This window comes from Lathamus discolor, chromosome 7 (assembly GCF_037157495.1).
Source record: "Lathamus discolor isolate bLatDis1 chromosome 7, bLatDis1.hap1, whole genome shotgun sequence".
In the NCBI taxonomy this organism is placed as follows: domain Eukaryota; kingdom Metazoa; phylum Chordata; class Aves; order Psittaciformes; family Psittacidae; genus Lathamus; species Lathamus discolor.
Genome location: NC_088890.1, coordinates 17,027,677 through 17,050,311, shown reverse-complemented (window position 1 = coordinate 17,050,311; position 22,635 = coordinate 17,027,677). Strand labels below are relative to the sequence as shown.

At 40.8% G+C, this 22,635-nt stretch overlaps 1 protein-coding gene across 2 annotated transcripts in view; it reads right to left on the bottom strand.

The window, feature by feature from the left end:
• Positions 1–22,635, bottom strand: part of PRKAR2A (protein kinase cAMP-dependent type II regulatory subunit alpha) — a 59,550-nt gene that overhangs the window by 12,047 nt on the left and 24,868 nt on the right. For both annotated transcript variants that reach the window (XR_010614321.1, XM_065687333.1), the window contains exons 3-5: positions 7,232–7,284; positions 5,802–5,885; positions 2,786–2,892 (exon numbers count right to left, since the gene is read on the bottom strand). Coding sequence is in view for 1 of the 2 variants with exons in the window: in XM_065687333.1 (XP_065543405.1) it covers positions 2,786–2,892; positions 5,802–5,885; positions 7,232–7,284 (244 nt within the window). In the remaining variant the exon portion in view is untranslated. The remainder of the gene's footprint in view (positions 1–2,785; positions 2,893–5,801; positions 5,886–7,231; positions 7,285–22,635) is intronic.

Genomic DNA, 22,635 nt, shown 5'->3' with positions numbered 1-22,635 from the left:
TAGGCACTTTAAGCAAACCCAACAACCTCTTCCCATCCCTCAGCCTGAAAGTCACTTATCAGTGCCATTTATTTCCAAACAACTACAGCCATGTACGCTTCAGCCAAGCATTGAGCTGTCTGTGCCCCAAGGACTAAATTGGTGAAGCACCACTGGGTGACCTTGGCTCAGCATTATTGCAGTAAGTGTTACTGAGCTGTGAGACAGTCTGTGAGCTAAAGCCCTGCAAGATAAGAATAAAGACACAGCCCCAAGTGTAACTAGTGAGATTGCAATTGTTAGGAGCTCAAGGAGCTCAGAATTAAAATACTGACATGAAAAAATATAAAACCCCAAGGAAAAGAAAACAAGGCAGAAAAGGGCAACTCAGCAAAACTGTGGATCAGTCTGTTCCAAGAGGCACCAGAGACCAACACTGCCCCTCCTGACTGATGAGTGCTCAATCAGCAGAGACTCATCAGGTGCCTCCTCAGCAGTGATGAGCATACTAATGTTAAGCCATGCAGTACATTTGTCCTAGCTCTCCCTTCCATGTAGTAAATACTAAATAGCTGCTCCATCCTCAAGTTGCATCAAAGACCTTGTCAAAGATCCTCGGATAAAGTGGTCTGGTAAGGAAGTATTACAGCAGAAGACTTTGGAAAAAAAAGACCTGTGCCAGAAAGCCTGCTTTTCTATGTAGACAAGAAGCTAAAGAGTTACACACACAACACAAAGTCACTGTTCATTCAGACAGGACGAAACTAATCCTCACGGATATTTAGGCATTCATGACTTATTTTAAGGTAACAAGACATGCTTCTGATGCCTTAAAAGAGCCAGCCTTACAAATTTGCACTTGTAAGCAACTGGAAGTACTTTAGCTTTCCATAAGCACCAGTATCCTGCTATTCTTTTGCATGAAAAAATGAGGGGGTGGGAGGTGGAGGAAGCACCAGAAGGGAAAATTCATAACTGTAGAATTCTTTCTAATAACTAAATAGCTGACATAAAAGTAATAGCTGACATAAAAGTTACAGCAGAGTCAATGTTTAGAGCAAAGGCTGCTCTGCTGTTACTACTCAACAACACCCAGCATAGACTTACTGCCACATTCTTTTGGCAACATGAGTGGAGGACTGGAACACTGGCTCAGGCTAATGGATGGTATGGTAGAGGACAGGGGAACAGGCATATGGTCAGAATGCATTTGAGATGGCAAGAAATGCAAGAAATTGCAAAATGGCACCTTAAACTCTGCAAGTACATATGCCATAACCAACAGAAGCAAACTAACCACAGGTCTCTCTGAAGTCAGTAATTAAAACTAAGTGGACAAAGTCCCGGTTATTTCACAATAGCCTCTCCTGTGGATCCTAATGCCCTGTATTCTCCTTCCCCAAAGATTTCTATTGCAGCTCTTCACTCTCCTTCCTTCAGTAAAAACACATAGTGTCTACAGATGGCATGTAACATAGAACACAGAAAAGTGTAATACAGAATCACAGAACAATTAGGGTTGGAAAGGACCTTAAGATCATCTAGTTCCAACCCCCCTGCCATGGGCAGGGACACCTCACACTAAAACATGCCTGTTCAACCCAGCCTTGAACACTGCCAGGGATGGAGCATTCACAACTTCCTTGGGCAACCCATTCCAGTGCCTCACCACCCTCACAGTAAAGAACTTCCTCCTTATATCCAAACTAAACTTCCCCTGTTTAAGTTTTAACCCATTACTCCTTGTCCTATCACTACAGTCCCTAATGAAGAGTCCATCCCCAGCATTTCTACAGGCCCCCTTCATATACTGGAAGGCTGCTATGAGGCCTCCATGCAGCCTTCTCTTCTCCAGGCTGAACAGACCCAACTTTCTCAAGTCTATCTTCATATGGGAGGTGCTCCAGTCCCCTGATCATCCTGACTGCCATGATTTTTCAAATATGATGGATACTGGCTTAGCAACTTCATTTGCCAGCTCCTTCAGGATCCGCAGATGGATTTCATTGGGTCCCATGGACTTGTGCACGTTCAGGTTCTTAAGATGATCTTGAACCAGATCCTCTCCTACAGTGGGCCTAAGGTCTTCATTCACACAGCCCCTGCATCTGTCTTGCAAGACATGGGTGGTGTGGTCAGAGCATTTGCCAGTGAAGACTGATGCAAAGAAATCATTAAGAACCTCAGCCTTCTCCAAATCCAGGGTAGCCAGTTCTCCTGATAGCTTCCGGAGGGGGCCTACGTTGTCCCTAATCTGCCTTTATTTGCTACGTACCTATAGAAGGCCTTCCTGTTATCTTTCACATACCTTGCCAGACTCAGTTCTTACTGGCCCTTAGCTTTCCAGAACTGGTCCCTAGCTTCCTGGACAACATCCCTGTATTCTTCCCAGGCTACCCGTCCTTGCTTCCACCTTTTATAAGCCTCTTTTCTCCCCTCTCAGTTTCCACAGCAAGCATATGTTTGCTTTTAAGCTATGCATATGCTGATAAGTACAAAAGCTGAACTGAACAAATCATAGGCAAGCTCATGCTGCCGCCATTCCTCAGAGAAAGTGATATTTGAGTTTTTATGCAACTATACAGAATGTGTTAAAAACCAGCAGGTTTGAAATGTCCACCTCTGTCAAATTTGATTGTCCCTGGGAAAATGATCCAAAAGTCAGTGTGGGCCTAAAGGGGAAAATGGAAAGATCAAAGTAAAAGGCAATGACTGCAAAAAGCCAGTTTCTTTCAGAAACTGCCCCTGCCATTTCTAAGAAGCTGAAAAGAAACAAACTCCACATTTCAAAGGCACAGCTGCTTACCGCTCAATGACATAGAAGTTGTCTCCATCATCACCTTGGTCAATCACATGTTCCTGAGGTGTCACCTTCCTCTCAAACATGGCATCAAGGACCTGAGACAGCTGCTCCTATAACACAAAGAGCAGGGGAAAAGAAAAGAAAAAAAACAAAACAACATTTTGAAAACCTTCAGAAAATGCACCTTAGCATTATTGCTGGACAAGGGCGAGTTCATGTGACTTGATCTGGACAGTGAAGTGCAACACACATTGCACTGTGTTTATGGTAGGGTAATACAAGTAATATCGATATTAATGTTGACTGCCACTAACACCTCATGTGTTTCCAGCTGATTAATATAAGTTCAATAATGCAAACATTGATACTTCCATTACAGAAGAACCATTATCTCAAATTCACGTCCAAATGGCTCAACCTATGCATACCATTTCAGTGCCAAAGCGCACATGTACAGAAAGCTCTTTTGGTATAATCTGACACAGCTTCTCTGCAATGGAAACATGCTGATTTATGTCTACAGTACACATATTTCATTATATGTATGACTAGAAACTGCACCATGATTTATGAGTCACTTATATGTATTATCATCACTGAAGAGCCTCCATCATGATCAGGACTGTAGTGAACAAGACAGTACAGAGTTATGTCCCTGTATAGTCTGTGTATTAGGGAACCTGCAATCCCAGCACAAGACAAGATCAGACAGGTGCAGATGGGGAGCACATACAGAAAATGGGATAGTGTTGGTCTGCACCAGACTCAAGCTGGGTTTCTCTGATGAGCCACGACTAAACGTGCTTTGTACGCAACACGGGCAGGGAAAGCCAAGAGAAACAATGCCACGTAAGTACCTTGCCTCAATGCTGACCTGCTTTAGCATCTTCATTATTCCAAAGTCCATTAACAATAGACTTTCATTGCATTTCAAAGTTGAAGATGAGTATCACAGCTGAGTTTCCAAAAACATACTGCATGTACATTTAAACGAGTCTTTATGCTGCTAGGTACACTTGAAGTATTTACTGCACTCTAAATTCAGAATAATCATTTCAGCCTCAGCAGGCACCACTATATTGAAAATACCTTCACTAGAATCCTATTTTCTTGGCTTTAAAAACTCCCCTGATATTTAAACTAAACAATTATTGCATGAAAGCTGTTTATTTTAACCATCTATTTCACAGCATGCATTTAAAGTAACAGTTGTCAGGAAACAAGCAATGCAGATTTAAAAAGCTTTTTAAAAACACTGTAACTCAATAATGTTTTATTTCGAGGATAAACAGGAAAAGACGCATTTTAGGTAAATAAAACACTGAGCTCTTCTGTCATCAAAAGGCCAAGCTTCATCAGATTTCTGAACTGTAAAAAAACCCTTCTGGTTTAAATCTGGGGTAACAGTCACTGCTCTAACCAGTACAAAATTCAGTTGTAACTAGGATTCTACAGATAAGGCACTGTGGAGCCTACGCGTGATACATCATACAGAGCATGATACGTCATAGCAGGAGAGGAGTCACCTACTCCCCTAGCACTGTATATTGACACATAAATCAAGTTTATCGCTGGGGATACTCCAAATCTCAGGGTTAAAACGCTGTGACAATCTGAAATTATTTGAGCTCTTGGGGTCCGTACAGCAACCAAGAACTGGAGAACTTCCTGGTTTTCAAGGAAAGCTGAGCAGTGCTTCTCAAGCCATAAGCTACCGCATCCGCCTTTTTGCATTACATGGAGGCAAAGCTCAATGATTCAAACCCAGGAAGCTGCAGGACCCAGCACTGCTCTTGGAGCTTTTATTTTCCCCAGCCTGCAGTAGTTTTCACGGAAACCCGACAGTTCTGTTTTCATGGAAACACCAGACCAGAGGTGAGATGCATTTATTCTACAGCCTCCCTGAGGCTGGATTAGAGGATCTCCAAAGGTCTGCTCCTGAACTACGGTCCTCATTAAAAGATTCTTACCAATTAAAATTTCTAAGTGCAAGCAACAATCATCATTAAAACTCAATGCTGAGGCAATGAGTAATTAATAACCAACTTCAGCAATAAAAATCAGTAAGAACAGGAACAACCTAAAAACTTTCATTTACATTCATTTATAGAAAGTTTACGGACATATATTGGCATTTCAGGAAACGGTGCAACAATCTGAAATCATGCAAATATGTAAAACTCAGTATCACAACTGTGTAAGTAATTTCCTTTTTAAATCACCCATAAAATTATGAGCTATTTCTGAGGAAAAATTAAATCAGGTGCAATGGTACCCAAGAAAAGATAACATGTCATTGAAAGATAAACAAAAGAATCAAAACCAGAACAAAACCAAAAACCTTTTCTCTAACAGGAAGAAAAACAAAATGGAATTTGCAGCAAGAGGAATCTGACAATGATGGTAACCAACAACTTGACATAGAATCATAGAATAGTTAGGGTTGGAAAGGACCTTAAGATCATCTAGTTCCAACCCCCCTGCCATGGACAGGGACACCTCACACTAAAACATGTCACCCAAGCCTCTGTCCAACCTGGCCTTGAACACTGCCAGGGATGGAGCATTCACAACTTCCTTGGGCAACCCATTCCAGTGCCTCACCACCCTCACAGTAAAGAATTTCTTCCTTATATCCAATCTAAACTTCCCCTGTTTACGTTTTAACCCGTTACCCCTTGGTCCTGTCACTGCAGTCCCTAATGAAGAGTCCATCCCCAGCATCCCTATGGGCCCCCTTCAGATACTGGAAGGCTGCTATGAGGTCTCCACGCAGCCTTCTCTTCTCCAGGCTGAACAGCCCCAACTTCCTCAGCCGGCCTTCATATGGGAGGTGCTCCAGTCCCCTGATCATGTTTAGATTGTTCATAGGTTGCTCATCTCCAAACATACGCTCCAGCCCAGCCTGCCTATAGTTAATAATTCATGAACTATCACAGTGCAAACAAGTGTCTGGACTGTTAGGTCATGCTATTACCTGTATCTACAAACCACTGACTCCAGTTAAGACTGGAATTACCTGATCGAGGTTTTTGAAGAGAAGGATATCTTTACACGCTTCCTGCAGTCGGCATCTCTGTTCATCAGTTTTTGGATGAACTATCTATAAAACAAAGTAAAACAAATGTCATGACAACCAAGAAATATGATTACTGAGTGAACCTGCACTTCAGAGGGAAAATGCAGAACACAATTTAACAGTATAAAAGTATACAGCTCCTGTGCTGTTTGCATTAACAGCATTTATGCATTTTATATATGTAAATATGTATGCATTACGCTGACAGTTAACTAACACATGGAAGATAACAGTCAAGACAGACATGAAAGAAGGATGCCTTTTCCTTCCCCTTCCCTTCTAACCCACCCACAGATACAGTCAAGGTGTGAGCATTTGGAACAGAAGAAAAAGAAACAACTTTCTTCCTAAACTCTGGCTATATTAATCCCAATATATTTATTGTTACCATGCAGATAGTGTGCATGATTTATGATATGTATATAACTCAGCCCATCTAATAACAGAAGTTACTTAAGAAGTGCCTGGGGTTGCCTCCCCAACAAAATGATTTTAATAAAAGCGTTGCTGTTTGAGTGATTTTTTTCCCTACTTCTTTCTTTCCTACATCTCATCAGATCCTTATTTAAAAAAAAAAATAGATAAAAAAAATCAGCAGTCAGGAAAATGAAGACTTTTGATAGAATAAATGCATCCAATTTAAAAACATTTGGATGATCAGACACACTCACAATCTTCTCTTTTTTTCTTTTTATAACATCTTATGTATTAAGTACCTTCTTTTTTAAGAGAAATTAAATTAGAATTAGATTTTCATTGCAGAAGTGTAAGCATCCTTGAAATGGAATCTGGAAAAGGAACACCAGCAGTCCAGAGAGGAAAACACTGACTCTCACTAGCTAGGCTACAGGATTTACTCACATAAAGAAATACAATTCCAGTATCTGGACTTGCAATTCCTAGAAATTCCCAGCTTTTAAAACCAACAAAAGAACAGCTGGACATGACCTCAAAATATTTCAACGAAGTATTTCTCCTCCCCAGACAGAACTGCTCTGACAGGGCAGTAATAAGCATATGAGGAATTTTAAGCACCCATGAAGGAACAGCTGTGGTCAAGCTTAACTAATTCTTTACAACAGCATCGATGCTCTAGGAATTGCCTCAATGAGCCTTTAAGATAATTAAGAAAGGAAAATACCCAACATTTTAAAGGTAGGCTTAAGCACAGCTCTTGAGTCCTCTGAAGTGAAACTATATTAAAGCTACAGTGAGTAAATAAGTGCATGAGCCAAAGTGGCCCTAAATTTCAGAGCAATGTCACATTGTTAGTGTCAGCATGCCACGCACAAGTGGTAGGGAAAGGGTGATGTACAGACATCTGCTGTCAAACTGCAGAGAGAAGCATGCATGATGCAATTCATTCTTACCTTTTGTTCTGTGTCTTCTTCCTCTTCATCTGGATTGAAAGCTTCAGCACAAACTTGGAAGAAAAACAAAAAGTGAATTAGTAAAAAGAAGCAATTACGTGAGAACAAATAAATCAATTTGAATTCCTTTCTTCTACATTTTATTTTTCTATAGGAGGAATAAACTCACTTCCGGTGATTTTCAATTTTCATTAAAGCACAACAGTCTCCATTCAAGGTTATTTACAAACATCTTCTGTAAAACACAGGGGAAGAACACTGCAGCTTCACTGCTCTGCTCTTGCAGTATAATGTATATAGCAAAACACACAAAGGAAATAGTACAAGAAGGCATGTGGCATTCCTCCACCTCAAGTCAGATTTGCAAATGACTGTCCGTATTTTGGGGTATTTTTCAATACAGTGAAATCACATTTGCACACAATTTAACCTTGGAAATGGACAATCAGTTTGCCCGTAGAATATCCTATGTCAAAACATGACGTTTAGTTCCCTTCCAACTATGTCCTGTATCTTACCACATTTGCATCAAATGAATATCAAGTTACGACAGACTTTTAAAAACACACAGAATTATTACTGCTCTTTTTTAAAAGGACAGGAACGTTTGTGGAAACCATATTCTGGAGTGCACAGGAATAAGGCTCTGCCAAACGTGTCAATATAACTACAGGATCAATCACAAGAGAGGCAATGACAATGGTGAGCTGCTGAAATTTCAGACCATTTTTGTGCTTCAGAAAAGGCTGATCTTCACTTATCTTAACAGTTACACTGTTACACTGTTCTATAATGCTAAACAGACACCTCTGCTGCCAAAGCCTAGCAAAAAGTCTAGCTCAGACTTTATTAACTCATGGACATTTGCAGATCTTCCACGTCAAAGTAAACTCTACATTCTAATTACCTGAATAAAGTGAGGGTCAGCCCTGATTTCATCTTACTTTAGTAAGTGGCATCTTCTAAGGCTACTTACTTGTAAGGTTTTACAAGCAAACAAACAAGCATTTTTCTTTGTACTTTATCCACTATCCTGACAATACTGAACGCTTGGCAGAAGGCCCAGGAGTTCACTGCAGTGACATCTAACTGCTGCATGGACTTCAAAAGTATATACATATATATATAAAGAAGCAGATTAAAAAAAAAGAACTAAATCTCAAGGGTCAAGCATTCAGCAATTTGCAAATGATTTGAAAAGGCACACAGGACTATTGACCTTGTCATCGTACTTTCAAAAGCACTTCGGAAATGCTCAAGTCCAGCATAATTTGCTAGGAAAGACTTGCCTCCCTCCTCAAAAGGTACCTGTCCTTCCTAGTAATCTTGATTTTCATAGAATCACAGAATGGTTTGGGTTGGAAGGGACCTTAAAGCTCATCCTGTTCCAACCCCCTGCCATGGGCAGGGACACCTTGCACTAGAGCAGCTTGCTCCAAGCCCCATCCAACCTGGCCTTGAGCACTGTCAGGGATGGGGCAGCCACAGCTTCTCTGGGCACCCTGTGCCAGCACCTCAGCACCCTCACAGAAAACAGCTTCTGCCTAAAATCTAATCTAAAGTTTCACCTTCAAAATGTTTCACATTATCTGTGCTCAAGCTGTGCTGCTTCTCTATTCTGACTGAAAAGACCTCCGTAACTACCCTACACTCTGCCAAGCCCTGTCAGAAATCCGTGGAAGTTAATCTCAGGACTCCTGAAGGTTAGTCATTTGTGGGTGATAATACAGCCAGTCCCAAGGGAAAACCTTTGCTCTTTCACCTTGACACAGTGAAAACATACTTGCCCCACTATTTTATACGTGACTGAATTCACATTTATTAACTATTTCAGTGTCCCAGTAAAACAGGAACTCCAAGGCAAGCTTATTCTCACAAGATTATTCTGCAGAAGTGTGTTGGGCAGCATCTTTTTAGACTCATTGAAGCAGAAGGGATCTCTCTCTGAAGGTCATACAGTCCAACCTACCCTTTCAAGGAGAGCTATTTGCAACGCTAGATGGATGCTGATCTGGAAACCTCCCTGGGAGAAGATTGCACATCTCTGACTAACCTGCTCCACTGCTGCACCATCCTCCTGTGGAAGAAGTTTTTCTTAATGTGCAACCTAAAGCTCACAAATATCTTGGTATCATTTGAAGTGACTTCTGAAATCACACCTTTATTATGTGAGATTTTCAGCACATCTCTGCCCTTGAGCAAACGCCAAGCACGAATGCATCAGTGAAAGTTATGTACAAGCGTGACACACACCCTGATTACGTACTTCCATTAACTACAGCTATATCAGCATATATCATGCAGACCAAGCTTCCTGCCAAATCAACCCACATAGTTCAAGTAGCTTTGGAACACAAAAAACAGTTTTCAGTTTTAAGAAACTTTAAGATAAAAAGAAATTCCTGCTTTTATCCTACCATCTACATTTAGTCTTAGCTTCTGCAGCTAGTTTAGCTTTCTCTTCATACGGCATCTTCTTTGGCTTTCAAGAACAGGCACATCTGTTAACATTTCTGAAGGCTCAGAAATGATACAACTCAATCGCTGCTTTGTTATGCAGGTGACAGAATCTGAAAGCAACAAAGATCTTTCTAGCTGCAGCAATAACTTCAGCAGTGAATGAGGTGAGGGGGAAGCAAAGGGTGGGGAGAGAGAAGTAGCAAGAAAACTTCGCTAGTACAAAGACCACCTTTGTTTATGCAAGTTTTAATTGCTCCCAAAATAATACTGTTCTGCAAAATACAGGTTTTGTCAAGAACAAAGTCCCTGCACTCTATGTAAATCAGCATTTAGCTCCCATAAGCAAATACAGCCTTTGTGAGAAACAGAGTCTAAACACCCACTGCTACTCTTCTTCAAAATAGCAGCCAAAAGGCCATGGCCTGAAAACCTTCAGACATAAACAAGAGGAGGAAATGAAAACTTTATGTCTTAGGTAAGGTGAATGCATTGTTAATATTTCTGTTGTTAATGGAAGAAGTAACAATGACATTCTCTGTCACTACCTCTTTGCAATTTTGGATAGCACTTTTTGTGCTCCTGAGTGAAATCCTGTTCACCTGTCCTTACTTATGAGGATGCTTCACTTCCAGCTCCCCACCTGATTTCATGAGACCCGTTAATGAAAATCCACCCAGAGCATCACAGAATCCCAGACTGGTTTGTGTCAGAAGGGACCTTAAAGCTCACCCAGCTCCAGCCCCCTGCCACAGGCAGGGACACCTTGCACTAGAGCAGGTTGCTCCAAGCCCCTGTGTCCAACCTGGCCTTGAGCACTGCCAGGGATGGGGCAGCCACAGCTTCTCTGGGCACCCTGTGCCAGCGCCTCAGCACCCTCACAGGGAAGAGCTTCTGCCTAAGAGCTCATCTCAATCTCCCCTCTGGCAGGTTAAAGCTGTTCCCCCTTGTCCTGATGTCCTTATACATGCAGAGCAACTTTTCCAGTTATTGACCTGGATCAGTAATCTCGCACTATGTTTAAGCTGATGTTCTTCACATTAGAGTTTGACAAAGCTTCAAACATTTTTAAGTCTGCCTCCCAAAGGACAGATGCAAAGCCTCTTCTGGAAGCACTATGCCAGCTGGAAGGGTGACCACTTCCAGTGGGTTGTCATTCCCTCTCTGACAGCTGAGTTGCTAAAGCAGGCCCTTCCAAAATGATACAGTCAAGAGGAACTTCAGAAGCTTGAACAGCGTTTATACATAGGTCTTTGCTGGCACAGCTCAACATGATTTTCTGCACTTGGGAAACAACTTCAAGTTGTCTCACTTCTGCTGCTGGATAGCTCAGAACTTTTTCGTTTAGAAATTTCACTTTGTTTCCTGAGTTAAAGATCTCACCAAGTGAGAGCAGTTGACAGATTCATACCTCGATCCAGCAAGTGGGAAACAGAACCTGCAACCATTTGCACTACCTGAAGTTTTCGCACAGATGACAGTTTGAATGAAAAGCAACACTGAAACCTGAAAGCCAGCTAAGCCATCTGCAATAAAATCAGGGTGTTTCATCCTTCAATTCCCTAATGGGAACTGACTGAAATCAAGGGTAAATATGTAGTTTAAAATGTCACTGCACCAGCCCAAAACTTGGATCTCAGGTCTTAAAAGACTGGTCTCCCTCTTTTACTTGAGATGCCACATGAAAATCCCCTGATGCAGGAACGCAGGAGTACCCCCAGCAGTGCCACCTCTCAACTTCATTCTTAGTTCTCTAAGAGGTGTAACTGAAACATGACGTACAATGACTGTGACTTGAGCAAACAACACCCCCTCAAGTCTTTGTCAAATACCAACGCAGAACATTCAAACACACAACCATTTGCCTGGCCACGTACATCAAATCGAGTGTACAGTATTGCAGTTGAGAAATACTTAGAAATAATTATTTTAGCTGGCAAAGGAAAAGAATGGATGTTCAGTTCTGAAACAGCTTCAAATTTCATCAGTTCAATGGAAATCGAAATAAAATTGACTTGGTTTTATTCACAGCCAGAGCTATTCTGCGTTACAGATTAACTCCAAAGATAAAGTCACTCAGCAAGGCTGTGCCAAACCAGCTCAGTCCAGCCAGGATTACAGGTTCAGGCTCAGCTGCATGCATGGTCCCAAATCCTGTTCAGGCTGGAAAGCTGCACAGATCGTTTTGTCAGGCAGAGAAGCCTATGAGACACTGGTAAGCCTGTAAGGCCCTTAAATCCTGCACTGTCTCACCCAGCTCTGTGAAAAGCCAGCACTGCCTCTCTGTACTACTGAACAGACACAGCAAAAGGTGAAAATGTCCACCAGGCTCACCCAAAGCTTTGCTTATACCCCTGATTTGACTTGAAAATGGCCAACTCTGATGGGGATGGTACTGGTATTTCTTAAGGCCCACTACTTGAAAAGAGCAATAAAACTGGGGCCACAGGCAGAGCTGGAAAGGACTCACTCCAGTTCACAGCTACCCCAAGGCATAATTCTGGAGGGACATTAAGAGAACTGGAGGGTGTATTAAAGCACTTGCTTGTCCTTACCTTTAGAAACCTCTGATAACCACTACCTCAGTATGACTATGTACTTCCCAGTAGTGTTATTTAAATCAGACCTCTCCGGCTTGTTTTCTTTCCACACAGACAAAAATGTGGTAATGGCCTGTGACAAAACTGTAATGCCAGTGTCACACACTCCTGCTTCGTGCTACATTTCAGTCCTGAGTTCATAACAGGCTGCATAATCCATTATAAATGTCACCTTTTGTGATAATGTGTTTTTCATTCTTTGCAGGAAATCAAACTCCACATGCACAGATGTCTCTTCTCCCAAGATGGGTATGTACAGACAATATAATAAGCCCTTTAAAATGATGACAACTGGCTGACAGCTATTTCTGCATGTACATTAGGTTTATATATTCTGAATACATTTTCAAATATTTTTACTAAATTTGTATCAATTAAAATCTGCTTTTAAGTGTTTATTTAAAAGGCTTCATCGTCAGATACGGAGTAAAGCCCTTCTGATGATGCATTAGAGCACAAGAGCCATTAGGATGATAAAGCTACAAATTAATTCCCCCACGCCATGGGAAGATTTGGCAAAGAATTTAAAATTACAGTTCCCTGGGGCAAACAAGAACTTTCATAATGAAAGGCCTACAACAGTAAATGGAAAGTAACTAACCACAGTCTCTCTTTTAGATTTATATCTTTATGTACATATAATGAAACATTACAGGCAGACAATACTGCTTCAATTAGACTGTGAAACACAAAGCACCATCAACTTCCAAGAGAATGCATTCCTGCTTTCTAGGCCTTGTTCAGGTTTTGGTTTTGTGTTTTGCTTTGCTTAACTCCTGCCACATACAGTATCTAGTGTGGAAACCATCCCAAGTTAACTGAGGGGCCCCTCTTTGCCACAGCTACCCCACACATGGCAGAGGCAGGCAGCACTGGGCAAGTAATAGACCAAAGGCTCCTTGGCACATTTGAGAACCTGCTTCTGGGATTCATCATGGAAAGACATTTCCTGTCAAAGCAAGAGGCAGACTGGGTGGGGGGGTATCCTACTGAACATGCAAAAGACAATCCTCAGTCTGAGTACCTTTAGTTAAATCCTCCTCCTAACTCAGGGTAATGGAAACAAAAAACTTGTGCCAGTCTTAGGCCCTTCTCCTGCCTCTTTGGTATAACCAGATGAGCATGACATTTACCTTTTTCTTTCTTTAATTAAAACAACAGCTGTTTGTCACTGTTTGCTTTATGCAGTCACCTGTTTAATTACAGAGGCACAGCTTTTACTTAATGCATTTACATATGAATTACGCAAAGTGCTTTATCTTATCCTTCCCCTTTACAAGCTCAGGAGCGGTTAAAGGGTCATACCCTCCGACCTCACAGGAGCCAAGTGCTGGAGAATAACATTCTGAAGTCATTTTAAGGTCCTTTCCAACCCTAACTGTTCTATGATCCTATGAGGCTAACTTGATCCACAGAATACACCTGTGTCAAAAGTAACTGAATGAAATGCTTCTAGATCATCTAAATACACGTTTGTGCAGACACTCCAATAATTTTCCATAATTCCTAGACTGGAATTTCTGATCATTTGAAATCTTACAGCTTACAGAGGACTTATTGTGAAAGCACTCTGTAGATAAAATACAGCATTCTGCAAGCGGTCTGGAGAAGGCAAGGGACAAGATAACATGATTTCACAGAAACCATCTGCTAACTGAGCCACAATGAGGGCTCCTGCACTTTGGCTTATTTGTCTCTATGCGGGCTTCTAGTCTCTGTAACACTAGAGCCCAGTATCCCTTCAGACACACCAGTATGCTCTGGACCCTGCATTAAGAGGTGAGTCTGCACGAAAAACAACAACAAAAAGCTTTCCATCATGGTAGAGGCCTAATTAAAACTAACAAAGCTTTCCAGGTAGCAGAGCAAAGAGTTCACAGCTTCAACATAGTTAACAACCTAACCCAAAATATTGCCCTTCGATCTTAAACTGTAATTTACGATTTGCTACTTCTTTTTCCAGCTCCCTTTACTCCACGTGAACAAGAATCTTTAAATGGCAGCAGGATATTTTAGAGTTAGACATTCATATTTCATTGAGAAATTCAAGTGAAGCAAGCTTTATCCTTGCAGGTTAAGAAATCAGAAGACTGAAATGGATAAACATGCTGCTGACCTTGTTCAAGCCTTCTAAGAGAGCCTTACCGATGAGATAGTCAGCCATAAAAAAGGTCTCTTGGAAAACATGATGCTACTACTATTTCAGAGCACCCGGATTCAGCATTGTAGAAGCCTTCTGCTGTAATGAACTTCTGGTTTAACCCATCACATAAATCTTACCACATTTCTAAATGGCTACCAAAGCAAGGCAGATAAAACCAGAAATTAAGCAGCAAAATGTTTATGTGCCTTATAAACACAGTGATAGTTTCTCCCAGTTAAAAACAGCATGAAGACAGTTCATTTTGCATTCAGCTTACATCAAACCATTGCAAGTTCCAAGAAATGGCTCAAATATACAACTTCCGAGAAAGACAGACATGTATCCTACAGGCTTTCAGTTGCAAACAGTAAACAGAAAAGAATCTAGCTGAGGAATAAAACAGAAGTGCTTTTCCAGTCTAGAAATAGGAAATTCTCTTTCATTTTCCAGACCAAGGCATATTTTGCTTTTTGAACCTGCAATTCTGTTATACGAATTGCTAAACCTGTAAATTAGGCACATACAATATTATGAAGAACCACCAGCATCTTGAGAGAAGTGCACTGAAGCACTTGTGTGTTAGAGGAGACACGTAGCAATGAAAATTACCCACATCTCTCCGACATCAGTTGTGACAGAGAACTGAAGGATGTCGAAGTGTTAGAAGACATTTATAAAATTAATGGTTCAGCAACTCAGGTATCATTTTTGAAGAGTTCCAGAGAGTGTCCAAATAGATTAAAAATCACATTACGCCTAACAGAACCAGTAATGCCTATTTACTTGTAGTGACAGAGAACAAGATAAAACAAGGCTGGATTTGACACCAAGGACTGCTCCCAGAGCAATGATGTGTACGCCCCCAGGTCCCTGGTGTGCAAGTAAAGCAGCCATCCCCTTTCCGTGCAGCTACTCTGCAACTCGGATGCCCTGGCAATTGCTAGCAATGGGGAAGGCAAAACTATTTGCCTTGGTGCAACTCATTTTCAGTATGAGCCAGCTCTCAACTTCAGCGGCTCACTGAACAAATGGATTTCATTTACAGGAACACACCGTTGAAGTATCCTAGAAAGAGACTAATATTAGGCAGAACTTCATCAGCTAGCACACATGTGCTTTATTATAACCACTTAGTTCTGTGTTCTTCTATTATAGAAGGTTAGCAAGTTTGGTAAGATTATCACTCCTTTCCATTCCAAAATTTGGGGACATAGGAAAAACATACATTCAGACATGCTAATCCAAATCAGGTAAGTGCTTCAGGCAGCCATATACCCATGGACAAGCCCTCTTCTAAAGCCAAGCCTTGAGTTAAGCCTCCCTTTATATGAGAGCACTATAAAAGTGCTCACGGCAATTCCTAATTGAGACTGCTGTACACTCATTATATTCCCTGTAGTTAGTTTAGCATGCTGACTAAAACCTCTGCACTACTTGGAGTCCCCACAGCCTCATCAAGCTGTTATGGTGCTAAAATAAGCGAGTGAAATTACTGAAAATACAAGAGCTATCCCTTTATATCAATCGGGTATAGTTAAAATTTCCTGTTCTACATGGACATCTACAAGGCACATTTAATCTGAGGTTACAGCAACCTGAACTTGCCACGAGTGTGTTAATGAGTATAAAAGCATAACATCTATGACTGTCTAAAACGTTATATGAAAGAAGAGATAAAGTGCTGCCTTATTTATTCACAACACAAAGCACATCAACTCCTGAGGTCCCTCCACATACAAACATCATAGCACTATGTCTTCACTAAGTGTAAAATTGCCTTTTTAGCCCCTATTGTGACATGCATGCATACATACATACATCCTCCAGTGTTTGCTTTCAATTTCTTACGTACAGTGAACCATGTGGGAATATTCTGATTTGGGCTGTAATTCACACGTTAAAAAACGGTGTGAGTTTAAAACAAAAGAAGAAAAAAAAAAGGCAACTCTCTTTTCCATCCTACCGCAATGAAAATTCAATCCCAACCCATCAAGAAGTGAGAATTTCTTTTTTAATAAAATTTCAAACCAGAAAAAAAACCAAAAACCAGCTGAAGGCTGACATTTTCAAAAGTGTTTATGTATCTAAAGATACAGCCTAGCATTTACGTAGGCTTTTTAAACATATTTAATATGAATTACTCAGTTAATCACCTGCACATTTTGCCACCTGAATACTTTTGACAACTGGTTCTTACTGCATTAATCACTTAATAAAAGTGTCTACTATACCTTATTCTCCCAGCTAATAGGAAGGACTAATTTAATCCTCCAAGGGCTGGTGCAGCTCTGCTCTGGAGCCAGGCTGAGAGAGCTGGGCTGGTTCAGCCTGGAGAAGAGAAGGCTCCTTAAGGGGAGACCCTAGAGCAGCTCCAGTGCCTAAAGGGGCTGCAGGAAACCTGGAGAGGGGCTTTGGACAAGAACACGTCGGGAAACAACTAGGAGGAATGGCTTTAACCTGACAGAGGGGAGACTGAGATGAGCTCTTAGGCAGAAGTTCTTCCCTGTGAGGGTGCTGAGGCGCTGGCACAGGGTGCCCAGAGAAGCTGTGGCTGCCCCATCCCTGGCTGTGTTCAAGGCCAGGCTGGACACAGGGGCTTGGAGCAAGCGGCTCTAGTGGAAGGTGTCCCTGCGCATGGCAGGGGGTTGGGACTGGATGAGCTTTAAGGTCCCTTCCAACCCAAACCAGTCTGGGGTTCTATGATTTGAGTTAAAATATTTGACTTCAGGTGAACAACTTTTGTCATTTAACACTATAAGCACAAACAACTACCTAGCAAGAATAAATTTTAAAGAGTAAAAGTGAATAAATTCTACTCCACTTCAGCACTTATGTTCACTTGTATTTGCATTGAGTAGATTAGATCAGATTTTGTCTGACCAGGTATTGTACTGACTTAAGTTTTAAGTAAGGATGCTCTTTGAGTGCTGTATTTCTCTCCCTGTCATTAAAAAAAATGTAGCAGGATTAATCACAACAAATGTGAAACCCAAGTAATTGTGACGTCACAACCGTTAATTTCCAAAAATAAGTTTTTAATTACCCACTGGATGCCAATTAGATGCCAAGAATTTTTAAATAAGTCCCAATACTGCAAACAGAAAACAAGGTTAGGTTTTTTTTAATGAATGATGATTCAGGCACTTTCCTGCAGGAGAGCACCCACACAATTTATCACCACTTTCACTCATCATCCCACACACCTGGCTTTTGCTCATATCAACATTTTTCAAAATGAATTATTTTCACTCTAGTTATGATACCAGTTTTGCGATCATTAGGGCTAACAAAAAAATAGGAGAGAAGCATCAGGCTGTTGCAATAGGAAAGCTGTTTGTGCCATTTGTATAAAATGTGGGGTTTTGCACTCGAAAGTCTCTTACAATTTATCATCTGCCTGACAACCTTCCAGCAGAAGTTATGAAGCTATCAGTTTGGTACGATGGTGACTAATCGATACTGAAATTCATTAAGCAGCTGCAAGAGAAAAAAATCAGATCATGATTTTCAAGTCATGCTCTGGTAATCAGATAGTCTGGTAGTTAGAAAGTGAAGAGAGTGGCACAGATAAATACAGTCAGTCTTCCTCCCGTGATGGTTTGAAGTGATGCAATTTACCACTGAAGTAGTAGACAGTATCCTGCAAAAAAGTACTCAAAACAATCTCTCAAAAGAAGTGTTGCCTCTTGCTTCACTGCTACTGTTTAGATGTCCTAATTTACCAGGATCCCAAAACAGTATTCTTTACGAAATACTAACATACTGTATAGCAGTAATTAATATAAAAGCTTGATTAGAAAATTATTTATTTTAAAGCTGCCATTTTGAAAGGCTGAAAGCTACTAAGAAGCTACTAAAATACTATGTGTAGTATTATCTATATCCTGACATCTCAGCTTGCCAGGGTGTGAAGAAAATGCTGTATCTGCCCAGAGGGATATCAGACTTTGACAACATATCTATTTTATGAGATGATTGCTCATCTTTAGTAGGAGCCAGAAAAATGAAGAGCTCAAGGTAAAGAGTCCCCCATTGTCAAAATAAAGAACCACCAGTGACTCTGAAGTACTAGCAGTCATACAGATCTCTTAGGGAAGTTTATCTTATGAGGAAAGAAAAAGCCAGAAACTGTCAGGGAATACTGATTTACACGTTATTCAAATACAAAAGTCTATACCAACATCCTCTAAAAATAGCATGTTAAAATATTACATGAAATGGGGGAAAAAAAACCCACCAAAACAAAGCCAAACCCAAAGCATATTGTCATATTAGATTGCTACAGAGAAGAGAAATGTCAAAATACTGATTCCAAACACAACATTTGTGAGGGACACTGACACTGTTAAACGTCACCATCCCCATCAGTGTTCACTTTCACTATACACAGGAATTCAGTAACATTCAAACAAAATCATCCTCTACAAATGTAAACATTTATTGACCAGTGATATCTTGGGAGAGGGTGTAGCGCCTGATTTCAGGGACAGCAGCAAGATCATGCTCACTTCACTGAGTCTCTGCTGAAAGCTGCCCTACCAAAGGGACTAACTTACATGAGTCTTGTTCACCTCATTACTTTTTATGTTAACATGAAAAATCAATAGCCATGGATCCTGAGAGTCATCCTACTTCGCTAGTATAAAATATTAGAGAAATAACTATCATATATTGCTTCCCTAGATTATACAACTCAATTGTTCTGCTTATATAGATGTTGAATGCGAAAACCTTCATCTCATTCCTAACCCACAGAGGTAAAAAGAAGATTGAGGAGGGAGCACAGGCATATGCAAGAGAGATAAATTACACCAGGTGACTCAGAGAAACAGAAAACTATAAAGACCACTAAGAATAACATGTCTCTTGTATCAGTAACTAAGCCACAGAAAATTACATCAGATTAGTAAGACCTTGACAGATGGTTGCATTGGGAACAACTCCAAGCGTTAACCTGGACTTCGGAGAACTTTAGGGGGGTTGTTGCTCTATTTAAAATCATTTTCTAAAGACATGTTGCCCTGGAGTAAGTCTGAAATGATCTGCAATTACAGGTGAGACTAGTGGATATTATAATCACACAATGTTCCATCTTACTGACCTGCTGCTCCCTAAGGATTTTGAAAAAAAAAAAAAAAACCCAAAAAAAACCGGATGCACCAAAACACACGCTCCTTTTAACTTGTGCTATTGGATTTTTCCCCCCGACTATCTGCAGGGATGCTGTTTTCATCTATCACGCTACACTTTTGATTTGGCTGCACAGTATCTTGTTTCTCCTGTCATGTGACTATGTACCTACCCACCAGCAGATTTACCACGTCTGATTAAGATGATAAGTGCAAGTTATATAGAAAACAGCATCAAAATTAATGTAGAGATTACTTTAGCTGCATCTATGCAGAATTCTTTCCTTAAAGCGATAACTTCAGTCTGTGCTGCAGGGGCCCCTGCTGCATCCCTGCGAGAGTTTCAATGCAAAGAAAACCAAAGCCAAGCTTAAAATCCATTCTTCTCCACATACTGGCGTTGCGAAAGAAATGCGTCTGAAGGAAAACACGCCACCTGGATGAAAGTCTTTATGCCTGAGTCAGAAAGCCAAAAGTTCAAATTACTGAGTTGAGCAATACATATCAGGATTCTACTTGGGCGTACATTTGCACAATTTATACCGTGCAAACATCTTAAGTTGCTATACTCTGCATCCCACAAAGATATAAATGAGGAAATAATTTCTTCTCCCACTACCCTACACTATGTTTTAGCCAAGTCAACCCTCACCGTTATTAGCACTTTTCAACCCTAGTGTTTAAAACACAGAACATTACACATTGGTGATCATTCTACAAAGGGTGAGATGTTGGCATATCAATACATGTCTGTACTCTGACATGTAAAATGGAGCACTGAATTTGATGATGCCAAGCGCCATTCACAGAGGTTTAAAGTGGCAGAAATTGTTTCATCATTTCCTGTTCATGACTTCAGGACTTTTGGCACAAATCTTAGGGTATTTCAGCGTGTAAAAAGAGATAAATTAAAATGCAAACACCAAACCCAAGCAAGCCCCTCCACCACCACTTCTCCATAACTCCATGCTCAACAAAAGTGCATTTGTTACTTGAAACTTCGCAGAAACCTTCCTCCAGATGCAGGTATCCAAAAAAAAAAAAAAAAGGCAATTTTTATCCATAAATTAAAATCTGACAAATCTTAAATCTTTACTGTAAATATGTAAAAATCAGCTTTAGCCTAACTTTTTCTACTACATCTTACAGACACCTTTGCCAGCCATACAAAAAGTAGATGTGCGTGTTTGATTTCATTTTTGATTCTGTCCTCTGGGTAAAGTGAGCAGTTCGGGGCACTGCAGTGCTCTTTACTTTGCAGAGAGGAGAAGGAAGGAAAAGGAACATTAACCAGGACTTTTTCTGCTGTGTTTGGGACAGGGCTTGGTATCCTGAAAGTTGTGGGACGTAACTTTTGATGTGCTTCATGTGTTAGTTTGTCCCAGGGAGAATTAAAATTGCCACCATCATGACATGATGTTCCTCCTAATTTTACCAGGTGACTAAGCGTTCTCTTAAACTACAAAGCTGTTTAGATTATGGTTGGACTCAATCTTAAAGGTCTGTTTCAACCTACATGATTTGATGATTCTATGAAATAATTGGATGAAACAGATTAAAACCTTCTGTCCCACATGTACGGTATGGGTGTAGTATCTTGGCAGATTTTTTTCTACCCCATGAAGTCAGGAAGTCTGCTGGAGACTGGGTGTTCCGTGGAACCAAAAGTGCCTAGAAATGGCAATACAAAAATCTAGCAAAAACCACTTTACTTTTTTGCAGCACGCTAGAACTGAAGAGGAGAAACTATGCCCAAGTGAAACTATGGTAGGTGTTGCACTCTTCATTCCAAAAACCACAATAAACATTCATGCACGTACTACCAGGAGCAAAATTCTCCTCAATGTCACATAGCAGCTGTTACAGTCAGACAAATAGCAATGCTCTGTTCCCTCTAGTTTTGAAATAACTTTGGTATTATTACTTTAGAAAGGAATTAGCACTGATTTCTCCCACCTCCTTGCACCCTGTAGTCACTAACCAAGGGCTGAGATGCTCTCTAGTATTCTCTGCAGTCTCTTGCACTGCAGGAAATGAAGTGTCTAACAAAGTTGGTGAGGAGCCCCTATGCTTGGAGGAAGATCAAGAGATGTAATCAAGGAAGTATGAAGTTCGACACAGTCCAACTCTTGGGAAGAAGGCATCCGTATGGTTTTCAGGCCATCCAAACAAAGCCTGGGCAGACTGAGTCAGTCAGCAAACGTGCAGCATGAATTACAGTAGCAGAAGGCTCAGAAGCTGCTAATTAACTTAAAACAGTAGCAAGACTACTGTTCTACTGGGTAATTAGCACTCTAATTGCCTATGGCACCAGTGTATGGCATCCGATATCTAGATTTTAAAATTATTGTGTTGAGTTGGTTGTTTTTAGTTTCTGTATAGGGATAGCTTCTGATTCTGCAGAGCACTATTTTAATCAAGTCAGCCATCAGCTTTGTATACAAATTAGAACTGACCAACACTGGGGTTAGTCTGCACATCATGGAACCTCAACATGTTACATGGCCAAACATGCTATACACAAGTAGATATGTAATTCATCAGATAAATGTCTGGGGGAACAGCACTAATTTCTCTTTCTCTCCTAGCATTTCATGGAAAATATTGTTCCTCTTCATGAGGACACTACTTTACCACTCTGCACGTCTACAAATAATTCCACAGACACGATTAGATAAGTCCCCCTTTTCCAGAATGACCCTCCTGCACAGTCTATTGAGTTTCTCATCCACAGAGCTCTGCTTTGCTGGCTCAGTCTCTAGCCCAGCACACAAAGCTATGTTTTCTGGTCAAGAAGCAAATGGCATTCCCTGCAGAGCCTTTTAGCTGTTGATCTGGAAAAGCTTAATGCCAAGCCAGCCAACGTTATCCCCCCCCCCTTCCCCCTCAGAGAATACATCAGCCTAGGAGATGAACAAGTAGCAAATGGTGCAGAAATGGGGAGCATAAATCAGCAGAATGAATTCCCCTGTTCTCAGTACTACAGGGTGAGAAAGAAGCAGCAGTCTGTAAGAATGTGCTACTATCATTTATGGAATATGAAAGAAGTATCACCACTTTTGATTAATGATGTGA